The sequence below is a fragment of the Phalacrocorax aristotelis genome, chromosome 1 (genome assembly GCF_949628215.1).
Source record: "Phalacrocorax aristotelis chromosome 1, bGulAri2.1, whole genome shotgun sequence".
Taxonomy (NCBI): Eukaryota; Metazoa; Chordata; class Aves; order Suliformes; family Phalacrocoracidae; genus Phalacrocorax; species Phalacrocorax aristotelis.
In genome coordinates this window covers 30954929-30971459 of record NC_134276.1, presented here as the reverse complement: position 1 = coordinate 30971459, position 16531 = coordinate 30954929, and the positions used below count along the sequence as shown (strand labels likewise).

Genomic DNA, 16531 nt, shown 5'->3' with positions numbered 1-16531 from the left:
ATTTCTTTAAATACTTCTTCCTTTCCCCAGGAACATGAGAAATATAATTCCTCAAGAAGTACTTCCATCTCAGTAGTCTTTCATGGCAAAGAACCACTGTTGAAGGTATTGTTGAAAGATATCAAAGGGAAAAAGGACTGAAAACTTGATTACAGAAACATTATGGTCTGTGTCAACTAGTATAGCAACATCACCTCAAGGAAGAATCACATAATGGTTGAAGCTGGACCGGCCCTCCGAAGGTCATCTGGTTGAGCCGCCCTGCTCAAGCATGGCCACCTAGAGCCAGTTGCCCAGGACTATGTCCAGATGAGTTTTGAATACCTCCAATGAGGGAGACTCCATAACCAGTGTGGGCAACCTGTCCCAGTGCTCGATCACCCTCACAGTAAAAAGTATTTCCTGATGTTCAGAGGGAACTTCCTGTGTTTCAGTTTGTTCCCATTGCCTCTCATCCTGTCACTGGGCACCATTGAAAAGAGCCTGGCTCTGTATTCTTTGCACCCTCCCTTCAGGTATCTGTATACCTTGATCAGATCCCCCTGAGCCTTCTCTTCTCTAGGCTAGACAGTCCCAGCTCTCCCAGCCTTTTCTCACAGGAGAGATGCTCCAGTCCCTTAATCATCTTTGTGGCCCTTCTTCAGACTCTCTCCAGTATGTCCATGTCTCTCTTGTACAAAGGAGCCCAGCACTGGACACAGCACTCCAGGCGTGGCCTCACCAGTGCTGAGCAGAGGGGAAGGATCATCTCCTTTGACCTCCTGGCAATACTTTGTCTAATGCAGCCCAGGATATCATTTGCCTTCTTTGCAGCAAGGGCACATTGCTGGCTCATGGTCAACTTGGTGCCCACCAGGACCCTCAGGTCCTTTTCTGCCAAGCTGCTTTCCAGCTGGACAGCCCCCAGCGTATGCGGGTGCCTGGGGTTGTTTCTCCCCAGACGCAGGACTTTGCACTTCTCTTTGTTGAACTTCACGAGGTTCCTGTGATGTGACGAGGTTCACGATGGTCAGCTCATTTCTCCGGCTTGTTTTGGTCCCTCTGGATGGCAGCACAACCCTCTGGTGTATCAGCCACTCCTCCCAGTTCTGTATCATCTGCAAACTTGCTGAGGATACACTCTGCCCCATCATCCAAGTAATTAATGAAGATGTTAAACAGGACTGGACCCAGTATTGACCCCTGGGGTACACTGCTAGTTACTGGCCTCCAACTAGACTTTGTGCCGCTGATCACCACCCTGTAGGCCCAGCCATTCAGCCAGTTTTCAGTCCACCCCACTGTCTGCTTATCCAGGCCATACATAACAGTTTGTCTATAAGGATCTTATGGGAGACAGTATCAAAGGTCTTAATGAAGTCAAGGTACACAATAGCCACTGCTCTCCCCTCATCTACCAGGCTAGTCATTTCACCATGGAAGTTTATCAAGTCAGTCAAGCATGACTTCCCCTTGATGAAGTCATGCTGACTGCTACTGATTAATTTCTTTTCCTTAATGTGCCCAGAAATGGTTTCCAGGATTAGCTGCTACATTACCTTCTCAGAGACTGGCCTGTAGGTCCCTGGGTCCTCCTTCTTGCCCTTCTTGAAAATAGGAGTGACATTTACCTTCCTCCAGTCTTCAGGCACTTCTCCCAATCACCATGATTGATCAAAGATTATCGAGTGACCTCACATTGACATCAGCCAGCTCTCTCAGCACTTGTAGGTGCATCCCATCAGTGCCCACGGACTTAGGGATGTTCAGTTTGCTTAAGTATTCCCTGACCTGATCCTCTTCCACCAAGGGTACATCTTCCTTGCTCTAACCTTTCCCCCTGGTCTCTGGGATTCCTGAAGGCTCATCTTGCTAGTAAAGACTGAGGCAAAGAAGGTGTTCAGTACCTCATCCTTTCCAATGGCCTGTGTCACTGGGTCTCCCACCTCATTGATCAATCGGCATACATTTTCTCTAGCCTTCCTTTTGTCTTCTACGTACTTAAAGAAGTCCTTTGTGTAGTCTTTGACATCCCTAGTCAGATTCCATTCCCAGTAAGACTGTAGCCCTGCAACTGCACACAGATCTCTAACCCATCGCGTTTATTCCCAGTTCTGAGCGTGTTAGTGTACAGACACTTCACAGAGACACCCCAGCATGTTGACTTCCCAGAAAGGGTTTGGGGATTTCTCTGTAATGGTGCCTTGTAGGCACTTCCTTGCTTACATGCAAGTGCTGGAGGTGGTGACACGGCTTAAAAACCCATTTTGTTGATTTTGTGATCCCTTCCCATCACACCACCACTTTGCTCAGCAAACCTGTCCATTACTCCGTCACTCTCTCCCTCCTCTGACATTATTGGTTTAAAGCTCTCCTAACAAGGTCAGCCATCCTATTGGCAAAAATAGCTTTGCCCCACGTAGCGAGGTGGATCCCACCTCTCCCAAACAGATGCTGATCTCCAAACAGGGTCCACAGTCATAGAACCAAAAATCCTGTTGCCATCACCAGTTCTGCAGGTAATTATTGACTTGCCCTATTGGTGCCCTCCTCCTCACTTCCTTTCCCCTCACCAGCAGGTTTGAGATCACTGCCTGGGCCCCCATGCCTGTGATGACCACCCCCAGAGCTCTGTAGTCACTTTTGATACTGTCCAGGTTTCCAGCAGAAGGTTTTAGATGGAGGGTCAAACTTCAGTAGCTCTTCCCCAGCATCCCAGATCGTGGCCCCCAAAAGGCAGCAAACCTCTTGAGATGATTGATTGGCTTAACAGATGGGTGCCTCTGTCCTCTGCAGCAGGGTCACCCATTATGATGACTCACCGTTTATTCCTTGTAAGTCTTGCATGGGTTAGCTGGACCAGTTTCTTCGCTTAAGAGCTGTTAAGTTTCAGAGAACACCCTGCCTATTTCCCTTTCTTCTGCTCTGATGTGGTGCAGCCTGCTCACTTCCTCCTGCAACTCTTCCATCTGACAGCACAGCTCCTCCAAGGCAGCATGCCCTCTAAGGACAGAGGGCCATCTCTGCCGGCCTCAGAGAGACATCCCACACACTCCCTGCAACCTGGGACTTAGAGGGCTGTATCAGCCATCTGAAACAGTCTTTGTGGCCAGGTGTACTGGGTTTGCACAGGAAGGTTTTGGCAGCAGGGTGGCTTCTGTGGGAAGCTGCTAGGAGCTTCCCCTATGTCTGACAGAGCCAGATGGACCTGCTGCTGGCCAATGCCAAGCCACTCAGTAACAGTGGTAGTGCCTCTGGGATAACATATTTAAGAAGGGGTTAAGAACTGCTGGGCAACAGCAGCCAGAGGAGAGGAGTGAGAATATGTGAAAGAAACCACTCTGCAGACACCAAGGTCAGTGAAGGAGGAGGGGGAGGAGGTGCTCCAGGCACCAGAGCAGGATTCCCCTGCAGCCCATAATAAAGACCCTGGAGAGGCAGGCTGTCCCCCTGCAGCTCATGGAGGTTAATGGTGGAGCAAATACCCACCTGCAGCCTGTGGAGGAGAAGCTCGTGGAGGACTGTCTCCTGTGGGAGGGACCCCATGCCAGACCAGGGAAAGAGTGTGAGGAGTCCTTCCCCTGAGGAGGAAGGAGCGGCAGAGACAATATGTGATGGACTGACCTCAACCCCCATTCCCCATCCCCCTGCACCAGTCAGTGGGAGGAGGAAAAGAAATTCGGGAGTGAAGTTGAGCCTGGGAAGAAGGAAGGGGTGGGGGGAAGGTGTTTTTAGGATTTGGTTGTATTTCTCATTACCCTACTCTGATTTGATTGGCAATAGATTAATTTTCCCAGACTGAGTCTGTTTTATCTGTGATGGCAATTGCTGAGTGATCTCTCCCTGTCCTTATCTCAACCCATGAGCCCTTAGATATATTTTCTCTCCCCTGCCCAGCTGAGGAGGGGAGTGACAGAGCAGCTTTGGGGGATACCCGGCATCCTGCCAGGGTCAACCCATCACAGGCGCCTCTGCCCCAGCAGGGACAGCTGCTCCCACATCTACTGGGGAAACTGAAACATGGGAATGTTTCATTTAACTTGGATTATGTACCTGACCACTGCAAAGCAGAGCAGATTTCAAGGGGAGACAATAAAACTGCACTCTAATCTCCCGAGCTTTATACCATAATGCTGACAAGGGCATCATTCCTTTCAGGATGAAATGTTCTACCCAACACTGTCACGGGATAGCAAGGCTAAAAGGAAGGAAAACACGGCCACTCAGAATGAAGAGAGATGCAGAAAATGATCAGGTGGAAGGCTTTGAGAAAGCTGTTTGTATTTGAAAATTTCAGAATCAAGTAATTTCTAAAAATATTTAAATAAAGTCATTCATTTATGCAAATGTATTAACCCAGGAAGAGCCAAAACAAAAAACCAGACATCCAGTAAGAAGATTTTCTTTACAGTAAAAACTCTTCTAGGAAGTATATTAAATACAACAGGGGAAAAAAGCATCTCACAATTTATATTCAAGGGCATCACATTTTAGAACAATGTCTTTGCCATTAATCATTTATAAATGATTCACAAAGAAATTAAATATGCTATTCCATAAAAGAATAATCTAATTTACAGTTTAGATGTAAGGCTTCACCATAACATCTCACACCCTTCACTTGGTCCTTTGTCTACCCAAGCTGAGCAATCTGTACTTCCTCTCCTACCAGAGTAACACAGGATGGTGGTCCTCAAAAACACAGGTAGTGTTCAGGTTTGCTATTCAAGGTTCAACAAGACAGTATTACTAGAAAGTGTCCTATATTTGTCACAATACCAGCAAATAGATAAGTTATATTTGCTGGTCTAATATTGAGGGAATGGATTAAATTACACCTTGGGGAAAAAAAAGTACCTAGCTGCTAGTCATGCCATCGTATTATTAGTCATTGTGCACAACTGGGGCGCCGCAACTCCAAATCACAGAGTAGAAACACAGTGCTTCCTTTAAACAAAGTACATAACTTCTGTGGTAAAAAAAGTTGGGAAAAAAAAATGAGAGCTTTCCATCTCCACAGCTATCATATGCATAAGAACTATTTGCTTTACAGAGCTCCAGTTTATTCAAAATACTGAATATAATACTGATGTCAACAATATCCTTTAAGTCTCCTTACGCATCAAGTACAAAGAAGAACTGTGCCCCGAAACACTCGTTTTCAACCACAAAACATTGCCAGAAATCTTGTATTGCAACACAGTTGCCTGGTGTTGCAGTTAACATATTAATTCTGCCAACAACAGTCACAAGTACTTACTAAAAATACAGATATGTTTCCTAAAAGTAAAGTGAAGCTTTAGTTAAGATGACAAAGCTTTTGTTACAGTGCAGGGTGCAGATTTTCGGTATGAAGACATTCAGAAGATTTGCTGCTCAAAGAGGATCTTTTCAAACCCTGGTGGAGGTGTATGATAAAATTCACTGAACTGACAATCCAGAATGGCACTGTCATCAACTGCAGAAGAGAACCAAACAGAAGGGATTAGAGAAGGAACACTTACAGTTCAATCCTCTATTACGCCGTCTTACTAGATGACATACTATGCTGAAACCACAAAGAATATTCTCCAATACATCCACTACATATATGCAATACAGTTAAAAGAGATGTCTTCAATGAATTTGCTAAAGCCCTACACACACTCCCAAGGAAAGCAAATCATCTCTTTCTGCTGCTGTTTACTTTAGTCGATAATGGTCCTTGGGGAAGCCGATGAGAATGTTACCTCTGATTTCACTGGGAGTGTTAACTGGGCTTCAGCCAATTCCCTCCAAATTTTCTACTCTATTTCTCTGGAAATCTATACATTAAGCACACTACCAGATGCATATTGCAGGGCTGTCACCTCCTCAGCTGCATGTTTTCCTGTCCACTTCCTAATTCTGCTGGAGCATCAGCAGTCCGCAATGATTTTTCTGGAGGTTTACAAGGTTTCAGATGTCTGCAGTGGTTGGTGTCAGACCATCTGTTTTAGCATGTGATCCGAAGACAGCTTCTTTAAGTTGGAAGTTAATGGTTTTTTACAATGCCTCTCCCAGTTTTGGACCCCCTGCATAATCTGCAACACAAGTGTTACTATCTTCACTGTAGAATATAAGAAAGAAACTGCTGAGTATTTTCAGAGCAAAGCTTTCACGTATCGCATTAGCAAACTGAAATACCCATCCAGTCAGAAAAGCAACATCTCTTCCAAAGACAACTTCTCCCAAGATGAACCTGGTACACTAGCAACATTAGATCAAAACAGAAAAGCTTCATCTCTATACTTTGGTTTGGAATTTAGATATCTCAGAGCCAAGGTAAGAATTTTTCCCTCCTAGGCTCAGTTAAAACTCCCATTAGTATATTTGTACAGTTCCATAGTAGTTATGCCGTGTTCGCATCTCATTTCTGCAAAAGTGCTTGAGGTACAGCTGTTGTAGGGAACAACCTTTAAGTCCATTTTTCTGTTTTACATTCTCAAGCTTGATATTATGTTTGCCTGCCCTATCATGTTTCTTTTAAAGAGGTATCTATAGTGCTAGTCTGAAAAACAGATGGGATAAATGCTTAAGAAACCCTCTTTTCTACGGTCAAATCCTTTCACATAACTAGAAAAAGATCACGTTAAATTAAGGACGTTCATAGTTAAAGTTTATACCAAGTAAGTACCATGCAAAAGCAATTTGCAGGCTTCAACTGTTATAGCTGTATGTAGGAGACATGATAATTGTGATGAAATTATGCCCACTTGTGGAAGATGATAATAAGAGCCTGGCAATAGAAGGTCACTGCCTTCCCCAGGCATGGAACTTCTTTAGTCAGAGAAAAGGATATTTAAAGTAGGCTAACATGCCGCCAAATGTTTTCTGAAAGCAACCTGCATTCTTCATGCTATGTAACACCATTTCCGAAATATAGGGGAGACGCAACAACCGATTATCACGCAGCAACTCTTTTCCGGCTGCTCACGAAGCTGTTTGCACAAGGAGATCCCGCAGTGCTGCAGGGCAGCCACTGTCTGCCACAGCATTTTAGCAGCGCCATCATGTGGCGTAAGAACACATCACAACGTGACCATATAAAACAATTTCCACTCTTAACAGCTTGGAAAGATATAATTTGTCAGCTACGTTTATAGACTTCAGAGGCTCTACAACACATCTAGAGTATTTTCTTCCTGTTCATAAAACTCAGTATTACAAGTGTATGAAGATAAAAATGGGAACAGGCCAAAAATTCATTGGGAACCAACCGTGAAATGAAAAAATTATGCACATCACATAGCTAACGGTATCTCAAGAGCAAAATTATTTTGGAAGAGGCTACTACTTAGCTGAAGCTCACACAGGAATAAAGACAAACTGGAGGTGCCTGTAGGTTTAACAGAGGGAATGCATGAGCAGTTTTCATTTGCTGTAAGTCGCAAACCAACCCAGAGCGTGGCGCTGATTTCGCACTGAGCTAGGGGAAGTGGTGCCTTTCAGCTGAGATGTTAAACAGAATTCTGACTACTTGAGAACTACAAAACCACCACCAAGTTCTGAAAGAGAAAATTGTTAACACATGTCTTGGCCAAATTCCAGCTTCAATAATTCAGAAATTCTTTCTTAAACTGCCTATGCAGGGATTAATTGGATATGGTATTTGTTTCTTGTTCAAAACTGCTGTGTTGTATTGATGGTTGCTGGCAAAACAGCTACCACAATTCGCTCGCCAATTGTTCGATTTCAAAACTGGGGATCAATTCAGTACAGCAGCAAAGAGCTGTACCATGATACAGCAAGCGGCTGCACTAGTACTACAGTAAAGTTATTAATTCCATAAGAAAATACAAACAGCAATTCAGTATCTGTTTGTATTCAACACTGAATGCATTTATGAAGTATGTGAAATCAATAGGCATAAATACCAAGCTTCAGAGATAAATCAGATTAGCCCACAAGTCTACATTAGTTCGAATTTGTTACTTTTCTTTTTTTCATCCACTTCACAACTTTTTTTACCTGGCAATTTCTAGACTGAGTGCAGTAACTCCCCAGCTTGTTGGATATGGACACTGTACGTAGTCAGGAAGCAGTGCTTTTTTTCCTAGCTATTAAGCAGCATTAAAAATTAGGTGAAAATATATTTTTGCATTTTCCTATGTTTGTATTTCATGCAATTTATTGTTGTAGCTGCAAAAAATAGATGATTGATGTGTGTTCCCTTGCAGTGAGAAGATGATGACATAGCTCCCAAGACAGGGTTGGTACAAAAATACTGTCCATACTGTGGAATGGTTTGAAAATCTCTGACTTACCATAGACCACTGGATAGACAGTCCCTCGGATTCCTGAAGCTGGACAGTGCATGTTCTTCCCATTTAAATATACATTTAATTCTACATGGTCATATGTAATGCCCTGCAAAGCACAGAAAATTAACAAAAAAAGCATTAACAAGTTTACACATGTAAGATTGCTACTTAATTTAGCTTTCTTAGCCATGGGCAAATTTTAACACCATAATGCGAACCACAGCATCCTAGAAAACCTCACTTGACATATTCCTGCAAAAGATTAGAAGTTAATAAATGACCAGTTACATTTGTATTTTCAAATATTCAGGATTCCTTAATGCTCATTCCATTTGGATGCAGCACAGTACTGCACACCATGCCTTACTAAGTTTACAAAACAAATTTCCCAACTATTCTTCACCATGTTAACGAAACACAAAATTTTCAATGATTTTGAATATTAAGCAGTTTTCAGTCTTCTTGTTTATATCTCCTCACAGAAATAACTTTAATAAATAGTGCTATGAATATGCTATGAAAGAAGTTTATCTGTCCATTCTTCCATATGGAAACCTCTCAGCTCATTTACCGTGCCAGCAGCAACAGACCAGTGTTTCATACACGATGCTATAAATATGCTGACTACAGAGCAGAAAGCAAACACAAACAAGGCAATAAATTACTTGTTAGCTAAATGATTTTCCTCACTGTTTTTATAAGGCTGTGACAATTCGTGTTGTCATTCAGTACTTTAGAAATCTATTTTTGTGACACAACAAAATAAACTGAAATTTATGAAAAGCGGGGAGTTAGCAGCAAGACTTTAGCTACTTCTTTGTGATTAGTTGAAGCTCTTCAGGCTACATATGTTGACCAAACCCTGAAACAGTCTGAAACCCTCCAAAAATAAAAAATCAGTTTCAGAAAAGGATTAAAAGACTAATATAATATCTGAGGGTGAAGGATGGAGGCGTCAACCTTAGCTGTTTCGGACTTCTAAAGATGAAATTTCTAACCATTGCTATAGAGAGGCAAGAAAAGGTAGCGGTGATAAATGGTCTAAATTTCATTGCATTGCTCCTGTGCATTTTTGAAAATGAATCTCTAACAGGACAGTTGAGAAAATGACAGCAATAAAACACCATCCTTTGAACAAAATCACTTGAAGATGTTTTGAGAAACCTGGAATAGTAAGGCATGAAAAGTCTGAAGATTCTCCATTTGCTCCCATTCTTAATCATTTTGCCAGTGAGCATTACCCCCTCCCAGCTTAGTATCTCTCTACAAATACAGCTCATTTATCACCCAGGATCTATCTCTGTTCGGCTCTGTCCTTCTAATCATTAACCAGTTAGCTACAGGATCTTGGGTTCAGCTGGGCACAGTGCATAGCTATGTGATGCATTCCAGCACATTATTTGTTCAGGAAGGTCCCATCTCAAACAATGCAGGATCCTTGTGATGGGAGTTATCTGTTAGGTAGATACTGCAACCAGACTGCAACACAGCTTTAGAGGCTACTTTTCAAATGCTGGTAAAGTCTGTCCCTCATTCAGAAACATATCAATGCTGAGAACGAGGTCCACTGATATCCAGGCTGCTGATCCATTCAAACACAAGAGTGGTTTGTATCAGCACTTTCCAAACCAGGAGATACAAGCTCAACAATTTGAATGAAATGGGCAGGCTGACCACAGAGCTGCAAACAAGAGGAATCTGGGAACATCTGGGGAAGTAAAGAAGCCTTAAGAAACTCACCACCACATCACCCTCCTGAGGCAAGTTGTTTGCTGGTAGTCTGTTTTTCTCTTCATTGTTATAGTAGAGAGCTCCATCATTTCTCATCACCAGGCTATGGACATCTCGACCAAGTGGAATTTGATTCAAGTTTGCTTTCTGGGTTGCAACTCCAATACCCCAAATCCCTAAAATGTGACATTCACATGGTAAGAAAAAAAGCATTATTTTGAAGACTATCTGACTGAAGCAGGAAAGCATAAAAATGCGTTTTTAACTAGTGCCATGGGGGTACTACCAGTACGTATCTCTTGGCAATACCAGGACTATTGTGGGTCAGCTCTGGTAGGCTGCTAAGCTCCACCCAGCCACTCACTCACTTCCCCCCACAGGCACCAGTGGGATGGAGGAAGAGGAAAGGAAGAGTAAAACCAAGAAAACTTGTGGTTAAAGGTAAAAATCTATTAATAAGCAAAGAAGAAGTGGAAGAAAGAAAGAAAACAGAACAAAGTGATGCAATGGCACTCACTCACCACCTCCCACAGGTAAACCGATGCGCAGCCAGTTCCCAAACAAAAGACAGCTAACCTCCTGTCGAGGTTCAGCCTCAGTGGGCAACTAAACACCACGCAGCCGCTCACTCCCTCCCCCCACCCCTCTGGGATGGGGGAGAGAATCAGAAAAGCAAAAGCAAAAGCAAAAAAAAAAGAAAACTTGTGGGTTGAGATAAGAACAGATTAATAATTACAATAAAATAGTAATTATGATGATGATGATGATGATAATAATAATAATAATAATAAAAGAAAAAGGGAAAAAAGGAAAAAACCAGAAACACAAACGATACAACCGCTCACCACCCACCGACCGATGCTGCCCGTCCCCGAGCCGCGATTGCTGCCTCCCTCCCCCGGCCAGCCCCTCCCAGGTAACATACTGGGCATGACATTACATGATGTGGAATATCCCTTTGGCCAGTTTGAATCCGCTCTCTTAGCTGTGCCCCCTCCCCTCCCGGCTTCTTGTGCACCTGGCAGAGCATGGGAAGGTAGACATGTCCTTGACTAGTACAAGCGCTACCAGCAACAGCCAACACATCTGTGTGTTATCAACATTGTTTTCATACTAAGTCCAAAGCACAGCACTAGGCCAGCTGCAGTGAAGAAAACTAACTCTATCCCAGCTAAAACCATGACACCTCCTTAAATCCCCTCCTCTCCCTTTTGTTGCTGAGCATGACATTATGTGGCAAGGAATACCTATAATATATGGTTTGTTCGGGTCATCCACCTGGTTGTGTCCCCTTCCAACCTCTTGCGCACCCCTAATCTTATTCACGGGGGGCAGAGTGAGAGACAGAGAAGGCCTTGAGGCTGTGCAAACACTGCTCAGCAATAGCTAAAACATGAGTGTGTTATCAGCATTGTTTTGGTCACGAATCTGTAACACAGCACCACAGGAGCTGCTATGAATAAAATGAACTCCATCTTGGCTGGACCCAGTAGAAGCAGTCATAAGAGACTGAAGATAAACAGCATCCTGAAGAAGAAGGATTCAGAGAATTGTAACCACTTAGCTTAACTTTTATTCCTAGAAAAAAAATAATGAAAACAAACTCTGAGACTGTAGGAGGATGTAAAAAATAAATCCAACTAGCGTGGTTTTGTGAACAACACAATTTCCTTTTTCAGCTGGTTAGACTAGTCTTAGGGAAAAAGAAGAAACTGTGAATATGATAGACCTTGATTTGGTAATGATTTTGAAATACATACAACGTTGAAATAGTCAAGTTACAAAAAACATGGTCTAGTTACAGCAATACAAATGCACAACTGGTTAGAAAACTGTATTGCAGAATTACTCATCAGTAAGACCCTAGCAAATCAAAAGAGATGACTCAAGTGGGGTTTGAGGTTTTGCATTGAACACACAAGGTCAGATACTGTTCCGTATTCACATCAGTGACTTGGATAACGTGACGACGTGCGTATTAAACGTGCTGCCAATGCCAGTCTGACAGGACTGCAAGTTCTTCAGAGGCCCCTCAAGTTTTAAATGATCCTGACAGATTGATTAAGAGGTCTGAAATAAGGAAAATTCATTTTTTTTTCTGAATTACAAAGAACAGTTAAGTAGGAATAATAAGTGGCACAAATACAATAGTGGCTTGGCGACCAGTTCATAGAATATAATTTGGCGGTTATCACACACCACACGCTGAGCGTGAGCGTGTGCCCTACTGTTGTGAAAACCTTCTAAATGTATGGCACTAATAAAGCAGATATATTGCAAGTGCAGCAGATGAAGGATGTCTACTGCTGCTGCAGCTGGAGCACAGCATCCATTTTAAGCATCATACCTCAAGATAAATTGGGTCAATTAGAGATATTCTAGAAGAAATGACAAAAACCCATTAAAGTGTGAAAACATTATCTATAAAGAGACAATGGGGAAAAAAACTGGGACTGTTTAATTTACAGAAGACTAAAATGAGGCAAAAATATATGAAAATTAATTCCAAAAGACGAAGTTGGAGAACAATTTATTCCAACACTTGCATGCCCAGAATGAAAAGGACAGGAGTGCGAACAAGACTCAGATTAGACTTTAGAAACTTTCCAACATTCAGGGTGACCCCTCAGATAACCCCTAATAGATTGCACAGGGACATTTCTGGGAATCGAAGTTTTAACTTAAGTGATCTACAATTCTCTTGCCTCGGGGCACAGGAATAGACAAGACATGGCTCATAGGGATGAGGAGAATTTATTTCCTGTGTTTCTCAAGAATAAGAACATGGATACTGTATCTGTGTGAATACTGACCATATATTAACAACATCTGCAGTGGATTCTTCCCCCAACAGAAAGGATAGTAAAGTTGCCAACTTAAGACTGATCTAGGGTTTACATGTAGTATAAACCCAAACAACTGGTTTGACTGTAAGGTGTTCTGGGCAGATTTGTGTTCACGCTACCTGCACTCCAATCCAACTGAATGCAAACAACCCTTAACCAAAAAACGCCGGGTTCAAGCTCCAGCTGGTATCGTAAGGCCTGTCTCTGGACTAACACTTCCCTTCTTCTTCCCTCACCCTAAACACTCAGGGAAATAACAGCTTCATTTTCACAGTGTCTGTTGTTTTTAAAAATATAGACTCATTTTTAATGTTAGAATATGGGCAAGCCTGGAGTGTGCTCTGTACTAGTGAAGCTGACCATATTAGTAAAAGCATAATGCTTCCAAATTTCATTCACTTTCAGCTGCCTTGCATTAGAGCTGTGCAAAACAAAGAAACAGGGTGCTGAAAGACTCCTCTTGATAAGGCAGTGTCAGAATAAGTGCTGCACATTTGATTTCAAGAGCAAGGTGTAGCACAAGGTGTGTTACCCTAGCCTGGGCAAACACAGTGCATGTTAAAAGCAAATAAAGGTAGACAAATAGCTACAAATATTGCTGAATTAACCGCACTAGTTAAAAAACATACTTCACAGCTACAGTGTTTTATGTGGTCATAATCATTCACCAAAAAACATTACTAAGATATGCTCACTTTAAAACGTGTGTACAACAGCAGACAAAACAATATGGTGTTTTAGTATTTGTATGCCTTTAGTAATATACTTACCATTCTTTTTAATATTTCAGAGACACAATAAAAAATAAATTCTTTTACCCAATGACAACTTATAAAACTCTCCAATGTTCACAAGTTCAAGGATGCAAGGATGCAAGTAAGATGCATGTGCTCAGTATTTGAGATATGACCACCAGCAGGCAATCTGACATACCTTCCAAGTTTAAAGTTGTACATTTTTGCTGACTAACCTGTGGACTGGATTTTAAACTCAAAATAGCTCTTGTTCTGATGCAAAGGTGCATTGGCTAAGCAGCCTCCCGTGCCACATATTCTTCTGCCATTTTTAACAATGACGACATCTGTTCCTGCAAGAAGGAAAAAACCCACAAAACTTCAAAACGTTTTAGGAAGTCTGGAAGCAGCCCTTAAAAGCCCTAAATACTGAGAACAGTTTTTGTTCTTTTCTGCCCCGAGTAACAGCTTCATTAGTCTGAGAATTATGATGATGGACCACGCTTTGAAGTAAGAAAAGGAAGGCTGTTTACAGGCTAGTTCATCTTTCAGCTGGGGTTTATTTATTTTAAATCCATATGCTGCTCTAATTTCGCCTCTTGGGTTTTACAGCACCATGCTGATTACACCCTTTGCTCAGCCACATCAGAAGCATAACTTACAATTTAGTCAGAAAGGATTCACTGTGAGACCAAAGCCCCGTACCCTGTCTCTAGGCACTAGAGAAAAAGATGTGTCAAAGGGAAGGCACATTGAGTGCAAATGCTTGATGGAATCGCAAGGTGCTGAATTACTCTCTGACAAAATCTTTCTATTATAAACATGCCTGTCGATACAGAGAGACAAAAATCCTCTGCTGTTTTCCTTCTCCAGGGGAACGTGCCATCTTCCAGTCTTCACCTCTCCATCTGCAGCTTCCTCACAAGGGGAGGAGGAGGGGCAGGCGCTGATCTCTTCTCTCTGGTGACCAGTGACAGGACCCGAGGGAATGGCAGGGAGATGTGCCGGGGAGGTTTAGGCTGCGTATTAGGAAAAGCTTCTTCACCCAGAGGGCGGTGGAGCACTGGAACGGGCTCCCCAGGGAGGCAGTCATGGCGCCAAGCCTGGCCATATTCAGGAAGCACTTGGACAACGCCCTCAGAGACATGGTGTGAATTTGGGGTTGTTCTGTGCAGGGGCAGGAGTTGGACTCGATGATCCTTGCGGGCCCCTTCCAACTCAGGGCATTCTGTGGTTCTATGATCTTTAGGCACTGTTGTCACGGTCAAGAACACGGGAGACAGTAAGTCTCCACTGATACAACTGAATAAAAACTGGTTAATGACGGTGCTCGAGCGCCGGACCCCGGGCAGGCCACGCCGCTTTCCTCCCCGGCTCTGCTCCAGCGACCCAGGTCGCGTCTCTCCTCAGCAAAGCCCGGACACGGCTGTGGGTGGTTTGTTCTGAGGAGCCTTCCCCGCGCTTACCGGGCCTGCGGCCTCCCCGCCCCTCCGCCTCAGCTTCCGCCCGCCCCCCGGCCCCGGCGGCTCGCCGCGGGAGGAGGGGAGACCCGGGCCCGCCCCCGCTTACCCATGCGCTGCGTATCGAGATGCACCGCCGGCATCTCCTTCAGCGGGATATGCCCGGCACCGCCATCCCTGCACCAGGAGAAGCAGCACAACAGGGAGGCGGCCATCACTGGCCGCGCCGGGCCCCGCCGCGCCGCGCAGACGCAACGGGCGGCGCGGCGGCGGGGGAGGACGGCGCCCCCTGGCGGGCGGGAGGTGGCGCTGCGCGGGCGGCTCTCTCCCCGCTGCCCGCCCCGGCGTGACATGGCGGGAGGCGGCGGGAGATGGCGGGCAGCCCATGGACCGGGGGCAGCTCGGCCCGGGGGTCTCGTCAAACCGAGGACGGTTTAAAAAAAAAACAAAAAATCCCATTAAAACTCCATCTCTTCTCAGGAAGTAAAAATTTAAATTGAAATGAATGCAGCTGCAACCCTGCTCCTTCTCCTCCACAGCTGAAGACCTGTATTTGAATGTGATAGTGGCTTCAGGCGGCTCTGAGCTTGGCCAGCCACACGGCCACCTAAACCTGATTTTTTGTTATATATATATATAAATATATATATATAAAAAAGAGGACACTGATCATGAACGGCAGATAGTAGGTATCATGGCCAGCCACCCACAGCCTCAGCACATGGCTACCTAAAAGGCAATTTTAATATATCTATTTATATCTTTTTATATATTTCTCGCTATATAATTTATATATATTAAAAAAAGAGGACACTGATCATGAAGGGCAGATGGTAGGTATCACATCAACAACGTTCCCAGAGCTGGGCCATGTGGAAAGAGACTCCATGGAAATTTACTGGTCAGTTATTCCTGGCTCCAATTAACAAGAACCACATTTATCTTCTTTTTTTTATTATTCCTCCCCCTTCTTTTTTTAATTCTTTCTTGGAAAAGTCGAAAGAGATGGGACTCCTTGAAGTGAAAGGTTTGGGCAGCAGGGCCTGAGAAGGGCTGGCTGCCTCTCCTGCCCGGGGTCTCTCCACCTGCCTCCATGGCCTTTGCTCCCAGTGGGTTGTCCGTTCTCCTCATCTTCCAGACCTGTCCTGCTAGTGAGTCTTAAGTCTGAGCTTTTTGGGTCCTATTTGCTTCTAGAGTACTTTCTAATCTGTTCAAAAGCTTCGGTAGAGTGGTTTTCCTGATTTACTCAGGACCAGTTGAACTCAACTGTAAAGGCTGCTACAGTGAAAAGCCAGCATGCACTGCACTTATCTTTTTGCAAAGCACACTTTGGGACCAGCCTTGCATCCCTTTCAAAGAGGCAGAACACCATGTAATTTAAAAAGTTGTAGCTTGACTCATGGCCTTCAGGTTACACAAGTGTTTCTTTAGCAAAAGCCCTAGAGCTGTCCCTATAGCACACAGCATCCGGAACAGGGGCCACAAACTGGGCTCCAACA

At 43.9% G+C, this 16531-nt stretch overlaps 1 protein-coding gene across 1 annotated transcript; it reads right to left on the bottom strand.

Moving 5' to 3' along the window:
* Positions 1-4230: 4230 nt before the first annotated feature.
* On the bottom strand, positions 4231-15300 carry SPRYD7 (SPRY domain containing 7). The gene is made up of 5 exons (XM_075086410.1): positions 15142-15300; positions 13809-13925; positions 10002-10168; positions 8265-8367; positions 4231-5437 (listed from the first exon to the last, which is right to left on the bottom strand). The coding sequence occupies exons 1-5, from the start codon at positions 15245-15247 to the stop codon at positions 5340-5342; spliced, it is 591 nt and encodes a 196-aa protein (XP_074942511.1). The 5' UTR covers positions 15248-15300; the 3' UTR covers positions 4231-5339.
* Between the last annotated feature and the right edge of the window lie 1231 nt (positions 15301-16531).

Bases quoted from the DNA above. Each gene is read 5' to 3' on its own strand.
- SPRYD7 (XM_075086410.1), bottom strand. From the start codon at position 15,247: ATGGCCGCCTCCCTGTTGTGCTGCTTCTCCTGGTGCAGGGATGGCGGT. The intron at 13,926-15,141 runs GTAAGCGGGGGC...TCCTTCTTGCAG, and splicing joins TCTCGATACGCAGCGCATGG to GAACAGATGTCGTCATTGTT. The intron at 5,438-8,264 runs GTAAGTCAGAGA...TCTCTTCTGCAG, and splicing joins TGTCTATCCAGTGGTCTATG to TTGATGACAGTGCCATTCTG.